The sequence below is a fragment of the Penicillium soppii genome, assembly GCF_028829465.1.
Source record: "Penicillium soppii strain IBT 18220 chromosome Unknown utg000006l, whole genome shotgun sequence".
In the NCBI taxonomy this organism is placed as follows: Eukaryota; Fungi; Ascomycota; class Eurotiomycetes; order Eurotiales; family Aspergillaceae; genus Penicillium; species Penicillium soppii.
This window is the reverse complement of record NW_026643236.1, coordinates 3,087,489-3,109,736: the sequence shown is the minus strand read 5'-3', so window position 1 is coordinate 3,109,736 and position 22,248 is coordinate 3,087,489. Positions and strand designations below refer to the sequence as shown.

Sequence of the window (22,248 nt, the reverse complement as noted above, 5' to 3'; positions counted from 1 at the left end):
AGATATGGCTTCTTTTGAGGGTAAAGTGGTAAGTGTTCCCTAATATCTGAGGGCATACCTTGAACTAATGGTCATGTTTTCCCTAGCTTGCCATCACTGGCGCGGCCTCGGGAATGGGGCTAGCGACAGCAAAGCTCCTAGCTACGCGCGGCGCAATCATCTCTCTTGCCGATATAAATGAAAAGGCTCTGGATATAGCCATCCAATCCCTCTCCAATAGCGAGAAGCACATATCTTCGGTTGTCGATGTTCGCAACAGCAAATCCGTGAACGAATGGATCCAGTCAACCGTCGAGAAGCTAGGTAAACTGGACGGTGCTGTCAACATGGCTGGAGTCATCACACCTGCTGCTTCAGTCGCAGATGAGACCGATGATAATTGGGATTTCACTTTTGCTGTGAACACCCGGGGTGTGTTCTTCTGTCTGAGAGCCCAATTAAATGCAATGAAGCCGGGAGGCAGTATTGTGAGTTCCGCCCAGATCTCGACTCTGATATGGCAATGCTCAATGTTTATGAAACAGGTTTCTGCTGCAAGCGTCTTTGGTCAAATGGGTGCTCCCGGTGTTTCGGCCTATTGTGCCAGTAAAGCAGCAGTCATCGGCTTGACAAGGACTGCAGCCAAGGAGAACCAGAATATCCGTGTCAACTGTGTCTCTCCAGGTGAGCATATGGCCTATGCAATCCAACAATGACTAATTAGCAATTGTTCAGGCTCCGTCAACACACCACTCTCCGCGAGTGAAGACCCAGAAAATGTGAAACGCAGTCTGCAGAAGACGGCACAAAAGCGACAGGCACAGCCAGAGGAGATTGCAACTGTGATCGCGTTTCTCTTGAGTGAGGAGGCGAGCTTCGTGACTGGCGCTGTTTATAACGTCGACGGTGGGTGGATGTGTTAATGGGTAACTGTTGAATCCATGGATGCTTCATATCATCCATAGGAGTCAGAGCCAGAAATTGGATTTTTGGCGCAAAGAATGAATGAATTGGGCTGTCTGGTGGTAAATAGCCACGATGAATTCAATAACGATTCGCAACTTAGACCAGTAGTTTCTAAGTTTCGCAAATCAAATTCATGTCAGCGAGCATTTGGAACGAAGCCATGTATAGTTGCTCAATTATACTTCAAACGGAGAAAAAAGCATGAGAATAATAGCTGGCCAATTCAGAACTGGGCTATGCCCATTCTCGAATCGCTAGACATGGCATCTAATAATGGACCAGCTGATTTTGCATGTTGCCCGTAAAAAGCCTCTTTGGACATAGAATCATGAATTATGCGATGTCCCGGCCAGCATTCTCCACGGCGAGCACGCCAACAAGAATATAGCCGGGACCTTTTGTAAGATGCTAGAAAACAGAGTAAACAGGTCTATGTCTTCAGTGCCTGGAGCAAACAGTCCCAAGTCGGGCAGACAAAAAAAGCGAAAACCATAACACGCCAGGACCAGCCAGGAATAAAAGCGGGTGAATCAAGAAATGCTCCAACTCGGGCGAAAACACATCATAGCCCTCCAACGCAAAATTTCCGTCTTCTTTCACATTTGTCGCAAGCCCTCTGCAAGACGCCGCTTGCCGAATTCCCAGGCATTCATTAGACCCTGTTCCGTGAGGTCGATGTTCTTCATGTTGGGTGCGTCTGCGGCTGGTGCGCGGCTGACACGCGAGGCGATCATGACAGGATCGGTCTCGAGGATGATTCCGTCGTCAATGGTCTCGTCAATGGCCAGAGAGACAAGGTCGTAGTTCTCGACGATTGTGCGCTTGTCGGTTGCGCCCCTGGTGAACGATTGCGTTAGACATAGTCGGGTACTTAACTTTGCATGGATATATCAACATACTTGAATAGAATTCCCAGAGCATCCCGTAGTGAGAGCACGACGTTGTACAGCAGAACCTCGTTCTCGTCCGCGCTTCCAACAACGTACAGCATGACGTCGCTCTCCATCTTGAATACAACGATACGGTTGTCGTAAAGAATCACATCGCTGGCGGACTTGTTGGTCTTTTCGAGGAGGCCCTTCTCGAATGCGCGCTGCTCCTTAACTGTGGGGTAGGGGTTGGCACCGGGGTAGTCAGTTGAGTTGGGTGCGGCGCCGGCGGGGGGTGAGGTGCCGAATAGTACTTGGCGAAGATTCGGGAGCCATCTTCAGCGGACATGACTAGGACCGCATTGACGGAGAACAGAGAGAGAGGACCAGGCATTGTGATTATTCTTGTTTTGGAGAGCAATTGGAGAATGCTGTGATTGTTGATGCCCTCGACGCCAATCTGGCCGGAGGCGGAGACGCACTAATGTTGTTCCGCTGTCTATCACAAGAGCTAGATCGACGAGTAGCTGCACGCACAAGAACTCGAATTCCTATTTGGAGTTCCTGTTTATTTCGTTGAGGGTCCATTTCATGCTGGTATGTATCTACATGAAGGTAACACTTTCTGGTTTGTCAATCAAAACGTGACCATCTCACGCAGATAGAGTAGAATTCACAGATCGCTAAGTAACCACAGGTCCTAGTTGCGATACTACGATACTAAACCATGGAACATTGGGAACGTGAAAATGACCTGAGTGGAAATATATCATCGAGAATGAGAAATGGGGGAATAGTATATATCAAGATTAAAACATGTCCGAGACTCCTTTACGAACTCAGATTGGATGAGGGGACATGATCAAATTGCGTCAAAGAGAACATGAAACATCGCGGTCCTTACATTGCAAGGCACACATCCCAAGGCGTGAGTCGTTTTATGTGCATGAGATGGGGTATGGGTATGTTGGAAAATTTGGTAAAGACCGAGTAAAAATCACATCAAATCATACTGCCTGGGAACCAGGCCTACTGCGGCGCCGGTTCATCGGGGTTGGTGCGGTTCAGCCACGGAATCCAGCTCGCGCGGTTAGCCTTCTTGCGTGCCGCTTCTTCTTCTTCCTTGATTCTGGCAGTTTCGCTAACGAGACGCAGGGGACGCAACTTGTCCTGCTGCATCACTGCACCGGTGTAATTATTCATGCCGCCACTAGAGCGAGGAGGGCTGGAGGTAGCACCGGTAGATGCTGTATCTGCGTGAGGGTCACTCGTGACGCTGGGAGAGCTGCTGCGGCCGGCCCGATCATGCTGACTAGACATCGATGGTGCACGGCTCATGCTAGAGATGTAGCTTGCAGCACTGGAGAACATGCTCTGGCGCGAACCAGGGCCCAAGGTAGATGGGCTGATAGGTCCGCCCGAGTTACGCCCACTGTACATCTGACCAACAACACTTGCAGCGCCCTGATCGACTTGTTCCGAGCGGCTACGGCGGTGACTGGCTCTAACGGACTGGGTGCGGAATGGAATACTGGGTGCAGTGTTGGGATTCTCATTGGGGTTGACCTGCGAGGGTGCAGGTGGAGGCATCATGCTGGTTGGCCGCGAGCGAGGTTGAGTTTGAGGTCGAGCAGTTGGACCGCCGACCACACTTTTGGCTCGTTGCAAGAAGGACGAGTTGGCAGCGTCATCCTTCTCTGGAGGTGTCGGGGGTAGGTCCTTGTCATGGCCTCCTGCTGGCTTGTCGGAAGCATCATCTTCATTCTTGTCCAGAATATGTTCGAATCCGTCGTGCATAAGGAGCCTGCTGATAATGCGTTCAATGTAGAGTGTCAAGGCTTTGTTCTGATCTTTGAGGGCCTTGACCTCTCCCTCTGGCTTGTGCTCGACATCAGTTTCGGGAGACTCCTTCACGGATTCGAGTTCGTCTGCCAAAGATCCCAGTCCACTCGCTGAGTCTTTGCCGGGGTGGGCATCCCGCATGAATTCACCCTTGGTAAAGTCGCCGGTAAGTGTCTTCTCACTGAGAAGAAGTTGGTAGCTTTCATTGTCCTCCACCAACCGGGCGTTGGCCATGCGGGCCTCAAGCAACTCCTTCTCCAGTTCCCGCTGTGCTCCGCCTCCATTCTCCATCTCAACGAGTTTAATCTGTGATTCAGCTAACTCGAGGCGTAGTGATTCGATGAGTTTGTCTTTCTGCAGAAGAAGGGTGGAGTTGTTCCGGGAGGGGCTTCGCTCGATGTGCGAGGAGGGCGCAAATTGGCCATCGATGTCCGGGGAAGATCGGTTGCGAAAACTCGCTATACTGGTGTCAGTCCATAGATCAAACAAATGGCAAAAGCGTGATAGACTTACAGGATCGGGAGACTTGGTGGCGATCCCCTTCTGCATTCATGCGCAAGTCCTTCTGTGCCATCGAGTCTTTCAGGCGCTGAATAGTGGCCTGCATTTCTTCCTCTCGGCTGGTGTGCTGTTCTTTCTCCTGTAGCATCGCATTGCGCTCGGACTCATGGTTTTGTTCCAGGTCCCGAATCTGACGACCCTGATCCCGAATACTATTGTTGAGGGTCTCGATTTGACTGTCTCGCTCGTGAGCCTGGTCCTCCAATTTACTTTGTTCGCTAATCGCTTCATCGAGTCGCATTTGCAGGACACCGAGTTGTTTCTGGTATTGTTCGGAGGCGGTTTCCGCCTTCTGAAGCTGCTCTCGCAGTTCCTCAATCAAGGTGGCATTCTGGGCCCGCGCCTCCTCTTCGGAGGGGTCGTTGGAGACCCGTGGAACGTTTGACATGCTGAGGTTGGAGCGGCCAGGTTTTCTTGCAGCCGCGCGCGCAGAGACGGGAGTAGAGCCTCTAAATGAGGGAGAACGGTTGAGACTATTGGTTGCGGTGCTGGGCGAGCGTGCATGCCCTCGTGTGGTGGGCCCGTCGTTTGAGTGCGGATCTGCGGGTGATGATTTGTTGGAACTGCCGGGCATTCCAGGCTTGCGAGGCGTTGCTGACATGGTGTAGGATCCCAAGTCCGTGGACTCTGGTGAGTGTAACAGATAAAACCTATGTATATAATCCTTCAAAGATATACTTCAATTGGGAGGAGAAAGGGGAGAAATCAGGGTGCAAGCCGCAATTAGAAGCGGTCAAAACCTAGTGGACACCTAGTGGAGAGCCGCCGCTTGTATCAAAGATTTAAGGCCAGGAATGTGGTGAAAGCTGTCACAGATTGATTGCGGGCCACATGGTTGACAGAAGCTGAAGACTCATCGAAAATAATCGCCGGGATGAGGATTGGAATGGGAAAGGAATGAGAAATGATGATTGCAGCCCAAAATATCGCAGTGTTATGAAAGCGGATCCCTTACTCTGTATTCTAAAAATACACTGTAATGGACTTGGGGGTGAAACAATACGAGAGGAAGACTTCGAGACGAAACAGTGAATAGAAATGAAACAGGAGACAAATGTTTAATTTAAGTTCTTTCTGGTTGTTAAATTAGGAACTCATATGTTGAGAATAAAGTCCTATGAAAGGATGAAAACATCACCCCAATGAGGATATCTCATTGGCAGATCGTCTTAGTGCCTTAGGCCACTAGAGGTTTGCTTAATTAACCCGTTTCTCGGACTAACATATCTCCTTTCTCCACATCTAGCACTCCGTATTGAGATCTCCAAACGGGCATGGTACATCCACTGCAGGAATTCCCGGGGGGGACTTTAGCATATAATTGAATTTCTGTCAGACACAGAATTTCTCGGAACTGATTACACCATTATTATCTCAAAGCACTTCAAAGATTTGAGTCATGTGCGCCACCAAAGACGGAATATTAACCAATCAGTGAACAAGCTCCTCACTCCTCGATAATCATGTCAGCCCCGGGCTCTTTAGGATCGACTCATCTACTTGTCGTCGAGCAACATCATTGATTTCTACAATCGATGTGTACAAGTGATCTGTGCAAACCAATCATGTTACAAGCCTCGCTACTTCTGAAGTCATGACATATGGTTACAGATCCAAAGAAAACCCCATTCGGTAAACTGGTCCGATCCGCCACCATGGCCACTCTCATGAGGAGATGTCCAACATATGAAAGGTGACAGCGATCATGAGCCCATCAATTCTCAATGAGGTCATCATGGCGGCTTGCTGCGAGGAACCCATACTATCCTTAACTAAACAACGGGCGGATATTCAGCTATCATCTTGGGTATAGATAGATTCTGTAGACCCCGGTCGCACTCTTGACTCAAAGCCTCAAAGGCACGGAGTTTTATGACTCACTCTCACTCTTGATTATGAACTTGATTTACTTCCAAGTTTATAGTAATCAATGCTTATAAACTCGCCGTATCGTAGAGTTGTTGCTCCGATTGGAAGTTGATATCCCAAAGCGGTAACGCGGGACGGGTTCTGATTGGCCCGCTCGGTAGGGTTAGGGCTATGTAAACCGGTTAGCGTTAGCACAATTCTGGTGCTTGGAAATCAGATAATCCCGTGACCCAAGGAGTCTTTTCTCTCTCTTTCTCCGAACCCTCGACACCATCGACAACCTACACCCAGTTCGCAGGAAGTGCCATCACCACCCTTCCAGCACTCAAAATGGCCCGTCGTCCCGCGAGATGTTACCGCTACTGCAAGAACAAGGTGCGTTTCGATTTCGCAACTTCATGAACATTTGTGTGGGCAAATGACGGACTATCTCGGTTGTGGGGAGTGCACGATGCTTCACCCACCAAACTCGCCACACCGGAATATGTCTATCGCCAATGGAAATAATAGATGTCATGGGCTTTTCGAAGAAACTTTTTTCACAAAAAGATGAACGGTTTCGCTAACTACGATCTTCAATCAGCCTTACCCCAAGTCTCGTTTCAACCGCGGTGTTCCCGACGCTAAGATTCGCATCTTCGATCTTGGTCGTAAGAAGGCTAACGTGGATGACTTCCCCATGTGTGTCCACCTCGTCTCCAACGAGTACGAGCAGCTGTCCTCCGAGGCTCTCGAAGCCGCCCGTATTTGCGCCAACAAGTACGTTTTCCCACCCGATTACAACTTCCACCACACTCCTGGACGCAAACTCATAATTATTCTCACAGGTACCTCGTCAAGATCGCCGGTAAGGAAGGTTTCCACCTGCGTGTCCGTGTCCACCCCTTCCACGTCGTCCGTATCAACAAGATGTTGTCGTGCGCTGGTGCCGATCGTCTGCAGACCGGTATGCGTGGTGCCTTCGGTAAGCCCCAGGGTCTCGTCGCCCGTGTGAACATTGGCCAGATCATTCTGTCCGTCCGCACCCGTGACGCCCACCGCGCTACCGCTCTTGAGGCCCTCCGCCGTTCCATGTACAAGTTCCCCGGTCGCCAAAAGATCATTGTCTCCAAGAACTGGGGTTTCACTCCCGTCCGCCGCGAGGAGTACGTCCAGCTCCGCCAGGAGGGCAAGCTCCGCTCCGACGGTGCCTACGTCCAGTTCCTCCGTGGCCACGGTCTCGTTGAGGAGAACATGAAGCGCTTCCCCGATGCCTACGAGAACCTTGCTTAGATGGTGATGGGTTATTCAGAATATGAAATTCAGAACGACAAAAATACTTGAATGTTCTCTTATTGTCTTTACCTTGTCCCACCTATCTTGATATCAAACTCGTGCAATCGCAATGATGGAGTTCTTCCATGGGTAATTTTTCTTTTGCCTTGTTTTGCACTGTTCTTCGTAATCCGTAACTTTCTTAAAGTTCTAGTACATGCCATTTTCTATATCTAACTATGTGCCTACCTAAATACACCTCTACACCTTGCGATATATGTGAACGAGCTAAGCATAACGTGGAGTTTCCCCAAAACCCAAATTGTTGACAAGCATATACCATCTACCGCGTAGGTGTTAGCCAGACCGTCATAATTCCCACAAGTCTAGACCGATTTCCATAGGGCTTTGATGATCGGGGCTAAAATATGGGGCACGTCACGCCTGCGCAGCATAGGGTTGGATTTGGCCCATCACCAATTCGATCTGCATGATTTGTTTATTGATTTTAATTAGTTAGATCTTATCTTCGAGCGTTGAGTTTGTGGTCGCCTTGTTCAAAGAAACCAATTTTACTGGCAGTAATCTCTACGTAAAAATTCTTAGAACTTGATGGTTATATATTTCATACAGTAACATTGAACGATATAGCCTCAACATTAGATAGATTCATCCGCTGAAAATACACATGAGAAGACAAAATTATTCCGAATGATTATCCCCGCTCCTTATAAGAAAACATTTTATGAATATCAAAGTATATATAAATCGTTTACTCCGATGATATCCCATCGCAACGCTCTTTGTGCAATTCTCCAGCGACTATGTAGAAGAACCATTAGCACACACTCCAAAAACAGGTAGACTTCCACTTGAAGCCAGATAAAAATGAAATGGAAAAGAAGGAAACTAATGTACCTGTTAGGTCTTCTGGGGTACAAGCAGCCTTCAAGCAAGCACCGAGTGTATCCTTGAACGCCGGGCTTGGGCAGGTGCATTTAGCATCAACAGACGATATACATCCTGCTACTGATGCTGCTTCAGAGAGGCATCGAAGCTAATTAGATAAAAAAAGAAACAGTTAGTCTTTTAGTCTTTTGGGGCTATCTCATATAGGGTGGAGACTCACGAGGCAAGGACTGGCATCATCTCCAGAATCTCCAGACTCAGCAACGGCCCAAGACAGGAAGGCAGTGAGCGGAAGGAAGATGGTGAGCTTCATTTTAAGGATTGAAGTATATTTCAAGTGGATGTGGTAGAGCGCATTCAATGATGGATGTCTTGGAGCGTAAGGACGAAAGTGTTGAGAAAGCAGGAACCTGGCCCGATTTATCAACAGTTGATCTATTCCCAAGCCACTATGACATAGTGTACATTCCTGGCCTTGGCGGTATTCAAGGTAAACAATGGTGGTGTCGGGGTGATCAGCGGAATGAGATCTCAATCTCGTTGGAATGTCCCATCCAGGTTGTGCCAGGACGTGATAAGTACTGCATCCATATCAAGAATTAAGAGATATAGCGGGACGAGACCTTTATTATTGTACAAAACGTATCTATCTCTAACAAAGTGAATATTACATACTTTTGCCCACTGTAGGCTATCCTTCTGGGACAAACTATCGACACCAGTATATACTAGAGTTTGACATACCGCGACAGATTCACGCAGAAGTACCGATGAACCGCTGCGATACTCTCACTTCTGGAGAAATACGTTGCAATGCTGATGTAAGCTCATCGGCACCCCGGAGGAGCGCATCGTCGGAGAGCGGCTCCAGTGCATCCAGGATAAAGAGCACACGCGTGGTATCATCGCTCAGCGCAGTGCGAGGACCCTGTCGCCAGTTCCATCGACGGCAAGTAACGCCAGTATCATCACACCATATAGGTTCTCCCGGGGCTGCAAGTTCTGTTGTGGGTTCCCCACTCGAAAAGGTCTGGAATCGTTCTTGGCCAGTGGCACGGATCAGAAAAGGCGATCCATTGTACTTGTCAAGGTCTTCGCCACCAAGAGGAATTTGATGCTTGATCGAGATCGCATTGTAGATATCGGTCAATCGATTCACACGAGGCAACCCGTTCTTTGCACGGCGCATCAATGCCTCTAAACTGTTTTGGGTTTTTTGCGGCTTTGCACCAAAGGCTTTGTAGGCTTCCCGCCATGCTGCAATATGTGGGATCTCGGTGGTGGGATACTTTGATAGTAGATTCTTGACCGAGGCTTCGGCTTCTTGCAAAAGGGCCTCGCTGGCATCATCGCTGGAACCTGGAGAGATGCCCTCAACAAGCAGTAGTATAACGCGATAATCCGGACGCAGCTCAAAAATTTCTGAAGCTACGTGTGCATTTTGCAGCAAATTTGAGTCGACTCGTGACTCGACCATGACCGGCAATAGAGTAAAGGTGCTGGATATATAGGAGTTTAAGTGGGAGTTTTGAGAGATTGATCAAACGGGGGGAGTAGACTTGCAGAGGAAATGAAGAGGAGAGTTGCAACGATTTATACTTGAAGATTCTTCACAAATTTGGCGACTCAGACCCGAAAAGCTCGTTCGTAGTTTACATTTTGTATACATGTACCCACCGGCATTGTAGTCAATAACTAGTTATATGATTGGTTCATGTAATCTAGGGTGGAGCTTTCTTCCGACAACTTCCATTTCAGGTTAGATCGCTGATCTATACCGAGTTTTGAGTAACTATCATCATTTTTCTCATATCTCCTTGTTAGCCACCTGTTGCCACTCTTGCTCAAATTTCACCGCACCAAAATATTCGACTTTAACATGGGGCCAACCAGTGATATACCAACATGAGTGGTCCTAAGAGTGGGAGATACTGAATGCTACTTGATATGACAGTCCTTTATTAATGAGTTTGTAAAATCTATCTTTGAAAAGTCGAGAGGGAGACTTCTGTTTCTAAGTCAAGTGAACAGGACACGGGAAGGAAATGGTAGATCACAGTCTCAGTCTGAAAATCTGACTGTAAACAAAGAAGCCGCCGGGTTGTCCAGGTATGGGCATCAGTTGGAAAGTCACGGAGAATGGAAGAGGCTTATCGTAGTTTCTATCAATCTTTTGATTTGAGACCTGGAGTTAGATGGGTTCGATCTTAGTAGTGAACATGGGATCCTTAGTGTCATATTTCAAGAACAAGCACCAGGACACCCTCTCCCGCGGACGGTGTGGCATCTAGACTGATGACCTGACTCTTCACATCTACTAGCCCGGGTTTCTATCCATGGATAGATTTTATGAGTCAGCCATGGGCTATTTCTAGAACATAGAGCTTGCCTTCTCGTGAGGGACTCACAGTCAGGGTATTTATGATGTCATCCGTGCCTTGGTGTCGCTGACTTTCCCAAACCCAACATTGACTCTGGGCGCTATTCTGAGGTAAGCTTTCAAATTTGAATCTGAAATATTGCGATCTTTTGGATTTCGTAACCCTGCCCCTCTATATGGTATTTACTAAAAGGATACGCACATAGATGGTGCGTAGGTTCGATCTTGCGCTATAATCATCAAAGGTTGTAAAGTAGTGCTGCACAAACGATGCTATTCAAAGTGAACTACAAGCAATTAGAAAATTCCTCGATATGAATTCCACCATGAGTGTGTGGAAGCATAAATGGTAGGGCTGCTTACTGGCTATTCCGTGGAAATCCATTGTTGCGATATACTGAGCATAGGCCTCGTTAGCATATGAGTCACTTTTCCTCAGTATCGAACGATGGAAAACATACAGAGAAGACCTCAAAATTCGAAGAAGACAAGTAGTGGGGGAATTTCGAAGGTTGAGAGTCAGAGTTAAACGAGTGGGTGAACACACCTCTTTATAGGTTGTAGCCGGGAATAAGTCACACACGAAGCACGGTGTATTGTAATGGCATGGATTGCAGGAAGATGCAGTGAAATAGATACTAAGAGAGCAAATCCTTTGACCGTCAGTGTTGAAATACACAAAACAGGTCCAGATTACATAGATCAGATTGAGTGACGATTAGTGTCCACTTTCGATCGAACACATCGGCCAATATTTCTTTGTTCTGAAATTCCCCAGAAAGGCTGCATGAAGAATTATTATCCATATGACACTGGCCAGGTATCTATATGGCATTTGTCTGGAAGAAGTCTATACCGTAAAAATCTCTACTCACCGGGTCTTTGACTTATCATAAAGTTCAGACATTGTTCGTAGTATTGAGACTGATGATATAATGTAGCTACATGACCAGTATACTCTTTATATATTCTGATTTCACATTAAAGCCATAGTATATAGGGGAAACTTCGCCGCTATATGCTAAAATTTGAAAGGCAAGTAAGGAACAGACTTTGAAAGCGGTCGAAGAAGACGTGCAGATAGTGTATGTAGTAATAGTGAAAAGGATTGCTAGAACCTCTAAACAAGATTTGTTCCTCTAACTCTCTGCCTATTCCCGCTAAAAGCTGATCTCCTTCTGTGGCCAACACAATATTACCAGAATAGGATTGACGTTCGGTTGATAGCGAGGATAGCCGGTATTGAATCATAAAATCATAAATTCACTTCTTCATAATTCCACTTCTCGTATACACATCTAGGGCAAGTATATCTACAAGATCATCAAATTAGAAAAGGCACGATTTCTTTCAATTTCTTTGCTAAGCACAAACTAGTCGGTTCAACAAACTGCCTATTGATAAACAAGGCGTCATTGAAAGACTGTAGATCACTTTGGTCTCCCTAGGTTTCCATTCCAAGCTGACATATCACTTTCTGTCTGTCAATTTGTGACATAGAGATTCTGTGTATAAGCCAAATATGTTTGGGAAACCATTGATACGCCAGACGGGCGTCTAGTCAATGTTTTGCACACAAAGTTGGAAGAATCTCAGCTGATAGCCAGGCTCATTGCATTCTATTTTTAAAAGACGCGAAGAAAGGTTGTAAAACAAAGCTTTTAACAGAGTCCTAAAAACCCTAGACCTAACAACGTACTACTAGGCCATGCATGGCTGAAGTATAGAATTAATACATCAGTGGCCGCTATTCCAAATTGAGACTCCGATGCTCCTGCCCCGCATACGTCACATTCGAAAATTCCTCTTTCTCCTCAACACCACCACCATGAAGCAGAGATTCTCGTCTTTGGACGTTAAGGTATAGGAAGATTCCACAGAAGGAGGAAATAAAGCTAACAGCACTAGGTCATCTCGCAGGAGCTGGCGTCGGAGTGCGTCAACCTCCGTGTGTCCAATATTTACGATCTTTCTTCGGTATGCTTGCCGCCCTTCCCGAATCCTACATATGTAGGTGATAATATCCGCTGAACTAATTTGTTCCCTGTCAGCGAATTTTCCTTTTCAAACTAGCAAAACCGGACCATCGCCGGCAACTCATTGTTGACTCCGGCTTTCGCACTCATGTCACTCAATACTCACGAACTGCCGCAACCACACCTTCGCCCTTTGTGACACGTCTCCGAAAGTACTTGAAGTCCCGTCGGATTACAGGAATCTCCCAAATTGGAACGGATCGCATCATCGACATCTCTTTCAGCGATGGCGCATATCACATTTTTCTCGAGTTTTTCGCCGGCGGTAATATCATCTTGACAGACCGCGATTACAACATTATTGCTTTGTTCCGGCAGGTTGCCCCTGGCGAGGGACAAGAGGAGATTAAGGTCGGATTGCAATACATCGTATCAAACAAACAAAACTATGATGGAATTCCGGATATTACAGCAGAACGAGTGAAGCAGACACTAGAGAAAGCACAGGCACTCTTTGCGCACGAGGGCCCTGCATCCAAGAAATCTAAGAAAAAGAGTGCGGATGTTTTGCGGAAGGCCTTGTCGCAGGGCTTTCCTGAATATCCTCCTTTGCTACTCGATCATGTCTTTGCGGTCAAGAATTTTGATACCACCATCGCACTGAATCAAGTTTTGGAAAGCCAGGACCTATTGCGACAGGTGCAAGATGTGTTGGAAGAGTCGCAGCGTATCTCCAACGGATTTGATACTGGGGACAGCCATCCAGGCTACATTGTCGCGAAGGAAGATACCCGCCCCGTTCCCGAGGAAGAAGGTTCATCCAAAGGCCCAGGTCTACTGTACGAAGACTTCCATCCCTTCAAGCCTCGACAGTTTGAAGGTAAACCGGGAGTGAAAATTCTTGAGTTTGAGCGCTTCAATGCCACAGTCGATGAGTACTTCTCCTCGCTAGAATCGCAGCGTCTCGAATCGCGTTTGACCGAACGAGAGCAAGCAGCCAAGAAGAAGCTCGAATCCGTTCGAGAAGAACACAAAAAGCGGATTGATGCCCTCAAGGATGCGCAAGAGCTTCACATTCGCAAAGGTGAAGCAATCCAAGACAACGTGTATCGAGTCCAAGAGGCAATGGATGCTGTCAATGGGTTGGTCGCTCAGGGAATGGACTGGGGCGAGATTGCACGCCTGATCGAGATGGAGCAAAGTCGGGGAAACCAAGTAGCGCAGATTATCAAGTTACCTCTGAAGCTGTATGAGAACACAATTACTCTCCTCCTTGGAGAGGCAGGCGATGACGAAGATGACGACGAGGAGTTTTCCAGCAGTGATGAATCAGACTCGGACTCAGACAACAATGAACAAGAGCAGACAGGGCGTGCGGAGCGAGAGTCTAAGCTACTGACCATCGACATCGACCTTGGGCTGAGTCCATGGGCAAACGCGTCGCAATACTACGACCAGAAGAAACAAGCCTCAGAGAAGGAGCAGAGAACCACCCAGTCATCTGCAAAGGCACTGAAGAGCCACGAGAAAAAGGTTACGACCGACCTTAAGAAAGGCCTGAAGAAGGAGAAGCAAGTCCTGCGACAATCCAGGACGCCATTCTGGTTCGAGAAATTCATTTTTTTCATCTCTTCAGAAGGTTACTTGGTTATCGGGTACGTGTCGCAACCACCGTTACGTTGTGGCGTCTGCTAATTTTTTCATAGTGCACGGGATTCCATGCAGAGCGAACTGCTCTACCGTCGTTACCTGACCAAGGGAGATGTTTTCGTCCATGCTGACCTAGAAGGTGCAACACCAATCGTGGTGAAGAATCGGGCCGGGAATACAGATGCGCCAATCTCTCCAAGTACACTCTCCCAGGCCGGCAACCTTTGCGTCGCGACATCTTCTGCTTGGGATTCAAAGGCTGTTATGTCCGCTTGGTGGGCGCATGCTCACCAGGTATCGAAGATTGCAGATAACGGTAGTGGCATTTTGCCGACAGGTGTCTTCCAAATTAAAGGAGAGAAAAACTTCTTGGCTCCCTCACAACTGGTCCTTGGATTTGCCATCATGTTCCAAATCAGCCTGGAAAGCGTCCGAAACCACAAGCAGCGATTCGACACATCCGATATTCCAGAATCTGCTATCACTCCTGGCGATCAGCCTGAACTTCCTAAATTGACTGACTCATCTTCTGTGGAAATTCCTGCAAAGCAGACAGAGCCTGTTGAACAGGCCAATTGCGATGCCATTTCAGATGAGAAAGAAGAAGCAGATAAGGAGGGAGAGGCATCCGAAGACGAGGAAGACGAAGATAACAACGCTGCAGCAGGAAACCCCCTTCAACGGGGTGATTCCGAGCTACCGGCTACCCAGCAATCGCACGAATCTGAGCCTGAGTCTGAGTCGGAGGATGAAGAGGAGCAAGAAGTCGCAGAGACACAGCTTGAAGGCGAACCAAAGTCACCGTCAACTCCAGGTCAGCCTGCTGTCTCTGAGCAACCAGAGGAGCCAAAACTCTCTGCTCGTGAGAGACGTACTTTGCGACAGGGCAAACCGCTTGATCGTCCCGAAGAACCAGCCGCGCCACGCATTGCCCCCACTCGGGGTAAACGGGCGAAGGACAAGCGTGCCGCTGCTAAGTACGCTCATCAAGATGACGACGAACGTGAACTCGCCCTTCGGCTGATTGGTGCCAACAAAGGCAAAGTCGCCAAGGCAGAAAAAGCGGCCGAAGCCAAGGAACAGCGCGAGCGAGACGCCGAGGCACAACGGCAACGCCGGCGAGCCCAGCATGAGCGCGCAGCCGAAGCTGAGCGCAAACGCCAAGCCCAATTCACGGAGAATGGTGCAGACGATTACAATGAGGAGACCGCTGCCGCGGAAGCTGCGGATCTTACTTGGATCCCAGCTTTGGTCGGTACGCCGACTGTAGATGATGAAGTTATTGCTGCCATTCCAGTATGTGCCCCATGGGCTGCACTTGGACGCTACAAATACAAGGTCAAGTTGCAGCCAGGTGCTGTGAAAAAAGGAAAGGCTGTCAAGGAGATTGTTGGCCGGTGGGTGTCTGAAACCACCACTGGCAAGGTCAAGAAAGAGCATGCCGAAGAAGTTGGAATCCCTCGTGCCGATGCGGAGCGTCTCCGGGAACGTGAAGGCGAGCTCATCAAGGGATGGAAGGATACAGAGATTATCAACACAATGGTTGTTGGTAAGGTGCGCATCATGACTGCAGGAGCTGGAAGCGGAGGAGGAGGTGGTGGTGATAAGGGCAAGGGCAAAGGTGGAAAGGGCGGTGGCGGTAGTGGAAAAGGAGGGTCTAAAGGTAAGAAGAAATGATCGATTGATATAAAAGTACAGTGTATATAGAATAGATGCTTGAATTCATTATTGTACATGTATCTATCGGTGAAGCGCTGATGAGACCAGCTGATCAGCCACAGACCCCGCTTCAAATACTTTATATCCACTGCATCTTGATATTTCATGATACTTGTTGAAGCATTTTGTTCCTCGTATATAGTCATTTGATCATCTCTTACTTTAGCATTTGCATAAGATCGCTGTCGCACTGGGCAGCCATGCGATGAGTAATCAATCCGACGTCATGCGGGCCCAATAGAATTTCTTCGCGAACTTCGCAAGTCGCAGCGACCTGTTATTATTAGCGACTGACGGCATCGTGCAGCATGTTAGTCACTAGATCCTATCATCTTTAGCCCTACAGAAGAACCATATTCATTATTTTTCCACAATTAGAACTCGGCCCCCTTGGGCATCATTTCGCCCCTCATCAAGCGCGCCTGAATGGTGCGTCATTGAGATTATCTCGAACACCAAGTTGCTTTTCACTCGCATTTTCGCCGGCCGCTGTCAGAGAAGTTGTGGCAGACTATTGACTACCATGGCTACATCCACGCGAGTTGTTTCCGTCCAGCGGCTCAGCAAAGGGCCCGGCAATTTGTCTCTGGCCGAATGGTGGAAACAGGAGCGCAATCAACAAACGCCCGAATCCAAGGCCATCGAAGAAGCTGCTGAACTTCTTCGTTCAAGTGACCTTCCTGTTGCCTTTCCTACTGAGACTGTATACGGGTTGGGAGCCGATGCCACACGCAGTGCTTCCGTCCAGGGCATCTACCGCGCCAAACAGCGGCCTTCGGACAACCCGCTGATCATTCATGTGGACTCACTCGACATGCTTGATCGCCTACTTAATCCGACTTACCAAAATAACTCCAACTCAACCAAGACACCGCCCATCGGCATCCCCTCAATCTATAACTCCCTGATTGAACGATTTTGGCCCGGCGCACTCACCATCATTCTACCTAATCCCTCCGGCTCTTTACTGGCTCCCGAGGTCACCTCCAACCTGACGACATTCGGCGTGCGCATGCCCTCTTCACCACTGGCACGTCTCCTAATTCACGCGACAGACCGTCCTCTCGCCGCACCATCCGCCAACGCATCCACCAAGCCATCCCCCACAACCGCGCAGCATGTATACCACGATCTCCAAAATCGCATTGAGTTGATTCTGGACGGTGGCCCATCCGGCGTTGGTGTCGAGAGCACCGTGGTCGACGGCCTCTGCGACCCTCCAGCCATTCTGCGCCCCGGCGGTATCGGCATTGACGAGATTCGCAAATGCGAAGGATGGGAAAACGTGGCAGTCGCCTACAAGGACGGCACGCTCGACGTGAAGGAGGTTCCCCGTGCACCAGGCATGAAGTACCGCCACTACTCCCCAAAAGCCCGAGTTGTCCTATTCGAGCCCACATCCAACCCAGTCGGAGTGGTGAAGCACGTCAATAAGGACCTGCATGATTCAGCCATTGGCGCACACAATATTGGTATTATCCGCACGCGCAACTGGAAACTGGGCCTGGAGCTTGCCCCGGAAGCTGAGGTTGCCGCTACCGTGAAACCGGTATCTAGTCCCATGGAGGCTATTGTCAGTTTCCCGATTCCCGTACAGGAGAATGGTAACCCGAGTAGCCGTACTAAGATGGCATACGATATGTATCTTGGTCCGGATGCCGTCTCCATTGCGCATGGTCTTTTCGCTGCCTTGCGCGCGCTGGACGATCTTGATGTTGATGTGATCTACGTTGAGGGTGTGTCCGATAGCGAGGGCGACCTTGCTGCGGCCGTGATGAACCGACTACGGAAGGCTGCTGGTGCTGAATTGCGAGCTTAGATGACTTATGAACATAGTTTACATAGAATTTTTAGTCAATATTAGATGTTCACAAACTATACCTAGTGTATATGCACAAAGTTGAGGAGAACGATTCTTATTGGACGATATATTAGACTTACCTGTTTAATCGAACCGTGGCTGTGCACTCCCGTTTTGGCTTTTCGACTTCTTTTTTCGGTGACCTCCGAGGCAAAAGCTTATCAAGTGGGTGGATTCCATTGTTCCAATTGATTCCGTGAATAACTGGGGCTTTTTGATATGGATGATTTTTTGTGACACCGGCGGGCGAGAATTGAAACTCATCCGGACGCTTCTTAAACTGATCCCCGCCTCGATCTACAAAAAGAAAACTCCTTCCCAAACAAAACCCACCTTCCATATCACAACAATGTGTCAATCCCCTATGCTCGAGTTCCTCCAGGGTCTCCCCAAGTGCGAACACCACGTTCATCTTGAAGGCACTCTAGAGCCTGAACTGATTTTCGATCTTGCCGTACGCCATGGCATCACCTTACCCAGCGACCCAGTCTACACCTCAGTAGAGACCCTGAAGAAGCGCTACGAGCACTTCAGCAACCTAGACGACTTCCTGCACTTCTACTTCGAGGGCATGGCCGTTCTGCGCGAAGAGCAAGACTTCGCCGATCTGGCGTGGGCTTATTTCCAAAAAGCGCACGCAGACGGCGTCCACCATGCAGAAGTCTTCTTCGACCCGCAAGTGCACGAAAGCCGCGGCGTGCCATACAACACCATTGTCGACGGCTTCTCCAAGGGCTGCAAGCGCGCAGAGACAGAGCTCGGCCTGTCAACGCGCCTGATTTTGTGCTTCGTGCGCCATCTCCCTGTTGCGTCTGCGCAGGATCTGTACGATGAGATGCTCGTTCATAAGTCTTTTGAGAATGGTACCATTCACGGACTCGGTTGGTCTTCTTCTGAGGTCGGCCCGCCGAAGGATATGTTCCGTGAGATCTATGCTTCGGCTAAGGAGAAGAATATTCCCCTCACAGCGCATGCAGGCGAGGAAGGTGATCCTACTTATATTAGCACGGCGCTTGAGCTTGGTGCCACGCGAATCGATCATGGTATTCGCTTGATTGAAGATGAGGAACTCATGAAGCGTGTTGCTCGTGAGGGAATCTTGCTTACTGTCTGCCCGCTGTCGAATGTGCGGTTGCGTTGCGTCAAGTCTGTGAAGGAGGTGCCTATTCGGAAGTTTTTGGAGGCTGGGGTCAAGTTCTCGATTAACAGTGATGATCCTGCTTATTTCGGTGGTTATATTCTTGATAACTACTATGCTGTGCAGGAGGCATTCAATTTGAATGTCTTGGAGTGGAAGATTATTGCTGAGAACAGTGTCCAAGAGAGCTGGATTGACGATTCTCGGAAAGCAGAAATTTTGGAAAGTATCGAGGCTCATGTGAAGAAGTACATGCACACCATTGCTGCATGATTTAAGTTGTTGATGTATATAGTATGATGGTCTGGTTTTGAGCTGCGGAGGGTTTGCATCTGATACCCTGTGTTTCAACACTTTTGTATATACCATTTTCAACTGAGGTATATATGTTGAGAGCGTGAGAAAAATATATTCACCTTCTAGATTTTAATTACACGAAGTATCTTGGAAGGCATTCTGAAGTCCATTTTATATCATTGGTGCCTTATAATGCTGGCATTAATCTATACCCATGTCCACCAACCCCTCACTTGGCCATTTCACGTCTGCCAGCTGTCTGCGAAACAGCATTTCATGTCCCGAGCCACCGTTCGAAGTATCTGGAGCCTCCCAAGGTCTACTGTTCGGCCCCAACTACAGTCCAAAGCATATCACACGCTACGTCCTGTACCATCAACAAGCCCAAGATATTTTCCACAAAGGACCGGACTATTATACCGCTCTCAATCAAATCAAAAGCTCATTTTTTTCCATCTGAGTAACAAGATGTCCACATCAACGGCCTCAGACCGCTACAAGCTAGTCTTCTTCGTCCCTACTGAAAACGCAGAAACCTGCAAAGAAGCCATCTTTGCAACAGGCGCAGGGTCATTTCCCGGTGGGAAATATACCAAATGTTGTTTTCAGACTGTTGGAACAGGCCAATTCTTGCCAAACGAAGGTGCAGACCCAGCGGTCGGAGCTGTGGGTGCTTTGGAACGGTGCGAAGAGGCCAGGGTTGAGGTTATGTGTCTTGGTCGGGATGTTATGCTGAAGGCAGTGAATGCTTTGATCGAGGCACATCCGTACGAGGAGGTTGCGTATGAGGTTTATAAGATGGAGAATGTTTAGTTTTTTCGCTGTGAATATAGTCATGTTGTTACGCGTAAAATATAAATGAAGTGACAGCTCGGGGATTCGACTCTATATTCACAGCATAAAACGATCAAATCCTTGGGCAAGGCCTTTCTAAGGGACGGTTTTAGAAGCTTGATGAATTAGACTCTTCAATATGGCAAGAATTGGGTGAGCAGTATCCAATTCTGTACGTTGGGGCTGATATAATGTGTGCACACATACGGAAACTACGATTGCACTGTTTACTGACACCGGCCTCCGGATTCTTTTGTTGCAACAAACAACTGCTTCAACAACCAACAATACTACAACAATTCTTCCGCGCCCATCTTTTTACTAACAAAAAACAGAGAATGCCGCCCATACCAAAGGTCCTCGAGTGGCACCACACGGTCGTAAATATCGCCGCTGGAGGATACACACTTGAGCTGGCAGGCCAGGCAAGATTGGATGGTGGCGGGTGCGGAGGATTGGGCGATGGAAGCATTGGGGGACATGGGTATTGATGATCAGAGGATAGATGGCAGCTTTTTCTTTTGGTTTTTCTTCACTCATATCATCCTTACCTCTCTCTACCATTACTTAGCCTCAGATAGACCATCGACGATGGGCTCACCCTTCTCCGTAGGGTCAGTGACTAGTAACCTTCGGGTGAAGCCAAGATGGGCTCAAATATATATTTTTCAGATCTCTTTTATGGCTCAGTCCTTACATCAATCATCAAAAAAACTGCTTATCGTCCATCTAACGGCTGATAGATATGTAATTTTGAAGAAGAACATTTTAAATCTCTGCCAATAGTTAAGCGGCTGTGAGTATGATCGTAAAAGTTGTATAATGGTGGTGTTGAAGTTGAAGGGCTATGGAACAGAGGATTGGTAAAGCGGGAGTAATATACGCACGCTGATTGGCCAGAGGATCCGCCCGCAAAACGCCTTTGTCCTCGAACCGTCTTCTCCAACCTCTAACCACAACTTCCACTCCAATTGACCCTTACTCATCGCTCGCGATGGCCTCTTCACTCTTCTCGATCCCGCGGGTCGGCCGCCAGCTGATTCACCAACTTCCCAAGCCCCAATACAGAGCCTTCTCCGCCGGTGTGCAACGGTTCAGCGACTCCCTTTCGGTGGTGCGTTATTCGTATCGACCCCTCCAGTCTTTTGGGCACGAAATGTGTTTCTAAACTGCAGGACTTGGAAGAAGGAATATACTGACAATGATTGCCTCGGATAGCACCGCAACACCCCCCACAACAACCCGAGTCTCCCGTTCAAGTTTTCCGAGCAGAACCTCACCCTCGCCGATGAGATCCTCAAGCGCTACCCTCCCCAGTACAAGAAGGCCGCCGTCATGCCTCTTCTCGACCTTGGCCAGCGCCAGCACGGCTTCACCAGCATTAGCGTCATGAACGAAGTCGCTCGCATGCTCGAGATGCCCCCAATGCGTGTCTATGAGGTTGCGACCTTCTACACCATGTACAACCGCGAGCCCGTTGGCAAGTACTTCGTCCAGATTTGCACAACAGTAAGCCACCCGATCCCGCGCTATTTCCAGAAAATTCTAATCTCCAATTCTTTAGACTCCATGCCAGCTCGGAGGCTGCGGTAGTACCGCGATCGTCGAGGCCATCACCGAGCACCTCGGAATTACCCCAGGCCACACCACCGAAGACGGCCTCTTCACATACATCGAAGTCGAGTGCCTGGGCGCTTGCGTCAACGCCCCCATGGTCCAGATCAACGATGACTACTACGAAGACCTGACCCCCGAGTCCATCAAGACCATCCTGACAGCCCTTAAGGACTCCGCCACCACCACTGGCACCATCATTCCCGCCCCAGGGCCGGTGAGCGGGCGCGACACCTGCGAGAACAGCGCCGGCTTGACCAACTTGACCGAGGTTGTGTGGAATCCTGAGACGATGATGCGCAAAGACGGTGCATTGGACGCTGCGCCCCAACAATGAAGAAGCAGAAAAATATAAAAAGCTCTTTCATTGCCGTGGGTCAATTGCGGATGGCAGGATATTATAATGGTTGTGTTTTTTTCGACTGGACGAGCAAAAGCCGCCTTGGGGCACCGCGGTCAGCACAAAGATAGAGGTTCCCGCACCCCCTGGCGCCCTGAATGATAACCACTCTTGAGGCGTCCGTTTTTCT

At 48.7% G+C, this 22,248-nt stretch overlaps 13 protein-coding genes across 13 annotated transcripts; 8 read left to right on the top strand and 5 right to left on the bottom strand.

The window, feature by feature from the left end:
- Window positions 1-4: 4 nt before the first annotated feature.
- On the top strand, window positions 5-902 carry N7529_008546 (SDR family NAD(P)-dependent oxidoreductase; the record flags this gene model as incomplete). The annotated part of the gene is made up of 4 exons (XM_057244073.1): window positions 5-28; window positions 87-467; window positions 525-663; window positions 715-902. The coding sequence occupies 4 exons, from the start codon at window positions 5-7 to the stop codon at window positions 900-902; spliced, it is 732 nt and encodes a 243-aa protein (XP_057095611.1).
- A 639-nt stretch (window positions 903-1,541) lies between these two features.
- Window positions 1,542-2,208, bottom strand: N7529_008545 (coatomer subunit zeta; the record flags this gene model as incomplete). Its single annotated transcript, XM_057244072.1, has 3 exons — window positions 1,542-1,782; window positions 1,845-2,044; window positions 2,071-2,208. The coding sequence occupies 3 exons, from the start codon at window positions 2,206-2,208 to the stop codon at window positions 1,542-1,544; spliced, it is 579 nt and encodes a 192-aa protein (XP_057095610.1).
- A 635-nt stretch (window positions 2,209-2,843) lies between these two features.
- N7529_008544 (uncharacterized protein) lies at window positions 2,844-4,818 on the bottom strand (the record flags this gene model as incomplete). Its single annotated transcript, XM_057244071.1, has 2 exons — window positions 2,844-4,114; window positions 4,170-4,818. The coding sequence occupies 2 exons, from the start codon at window positions 4,816-4,818 to the stop codon at window positions 2,844-2,846; spliced, it is 1,920 nt and encodes a 639-aa protein (XP_057095609.1).
- A 1,598-nt stretch (window positions 4,819-6,416) lies between these two features.
- N7529_008543 (60S ribosomal protein uL16) lies at window positions 6,417-7,358 on the top strand (the record flags this gene model as incomplete). Its single annotated transcript, XM_057244070.1, has 3 exons — window positions 6,417-6,461; window positions 6,670-6,845; window positions 6,914-7,358. The coding sequence occupies 3 exons, from the start codon at window positions 6,417-6,419 to the stop codon at window positions 7,356-7,358; spliced, it is 666 nt and encodes a 221-aa protein (XP_057095608.1).
- A 1,254-nt stretch (window positions 7,359-8,612) lies between these two features.
- On the top strand, window positions 8,613-8,852 carry N7529_008542 (uncharacterized protein; the record flags this gene model as incomplete). Its single annotated transcript, XM_057244069.1, has 1 exon — window positions 8,613-8,852. The coding sequence occupies one exon, from the start codon at window positions 8,613-8,615 to the stop codon at window positions 8,850-8,852; it is 240 nt and encodes a 79-aa protein (XP_057095607.1).
- A 151-nt stretch (window positions 8,853-9,003) lies between these two features.
- N7529_008541 (B3/B4 domain-containing protein) lies at window positions 9,004-9,726 on the bottom strand (the record flags this gene model as incomplete). Its single annotated transcript, XM_057244068.1, has 1 exon — window positions 9,004-9,726. One exon carries the CDS (start codon window positions 9,724-9,726, stop codon window positions 9,004-9,006), a length of 723 nt encoding a protein of 240 aa, XP_057095606.1.
- Window positions 9,727-10,302: 576 nt separating this feature from the next.
- On the bottom strand, window positions 10,303-10,735 carry N7529_008540 (Nuclear transport factor 2 Eukaryote; the record flags this gene model as incomplete). Its single annotated transcript, XM_057244067.1, has 3 exons — window positions 10,303-10,434; window positions 10,505-10,579; window positions 10,658-10,735. Coding segments are annotated over 3 exons (285 nt in total), but the record flags the coding sequence as incomplete, so codon positions are not given.
- A 1,722-nt stretch (window positions 10,736-12,457) lies between these two features.
- Window positions 12,458-15,932, top strand: N7529_008539 (putative DUF814 domain protein; the record flags this gene model as incomplete). Its single annotated transcript, XM_057244066.1, has 4 exons — window positions 12,458-12,490; window positions 12,538-12,606; window positions 12,681-14,260; window positions 14,312-15,932. The coding sequence occupies 4 exons, from the start codon at window positions 12,458-12,460 to the stop codon at window positions 15,930-15,932; spliced, it is 3,303 nt and encodes a 1,100-aa protein (XP_057095604.1).
- A 565-nt stretch (window positions 15,933-16,497) lies between these two features.
- On the top strand, window positions 16,498-17,793 carry N7529_008538 (L-threonylcarbamoyladenylate synthase; the record flags this gene model as incomplete). The annotated part of the gene is made up of 1 exon (XM_057244065.1): window positions 16,498-17,793. The coding sequence occupies one exon, from the start codon at window positions 16,498-16,500 to the stop codon at window positions 17,791-17,793; it is 1,296 nt and encodes a 431-aa protein (XP_057095603.1).
- A 391-nt stretch (window positions 17,794-18,184) lies between these two features.
- Window positions 18,185-19,246, top strand: aah1 (adenosine deaminase; the record flags this gene model as incomplete). Its single annotated transcript, XM_057244064.1, has 1 exon — window positions 18,185-19,246. One exon carries the CDS (start codon window positions 18,185-18,187, stop codon window positions 19,244-19,246), a length of 1,062 nt encoding a protein of 353 aa, XP_057095602.1.
- A 492-nt stretch (window positions 19,247-19,738) lies between these two features.
- N7529_008536 (uncharacterized protein) lies at window positions 19,739-20,083 on the top strand (the record flags this gene model as incomplete). The annotated part of the gene is made up of 1 exon (XM_057244063.1): window positions 19,739-20,083. The coding sequence occupies one exon, from the start codon at window positions 19,739-19,741 to the stop codon at window positions 20,081-20,083; it is 345 nt and encodes a 114-aa protein (XP_057095601.1).
- Window positions 20,084-20,394: 311 nt separating this feature from the next.
- On the bottom strand, window positions 20,395-20,586 carry N7529_008535 (uncharacterized protein; the record flags this gene model as incomplete). The annotated part of the gene is made up of 1 exon (XM_057244062.1): window positions 20,395-20,586. One exon carries the CDS (start codon window positions 20,584-20,586, stop codon window positions 20,395-20,397), a length of 192 nt encoding a protein of 63 aa, XP_057095600.1.
- Window positions 20,587-21,098: 512 nt separating this feature from the next.
- On the top strand, window positions 21,099-22,055 carry N7529_008534 (complex I 24 kDa subunit family protein; the record flags this gene model as incomplete). Its single annotated transcript, XM_057244061.1, has 3 exons — window positions 21,099-21,218; window positions 21,323-21,613; window positions 21,669-22,055. 3 exons carry the CDS (start codon window positions 21,099-21,101, stop codon window positions 22,053-22,055), a joined length of 798 nt encoding a protein of 265 aa, XP_057095599.1.
- Window positions 22,056-22,248: the final 193 nt, after the last annotated feature.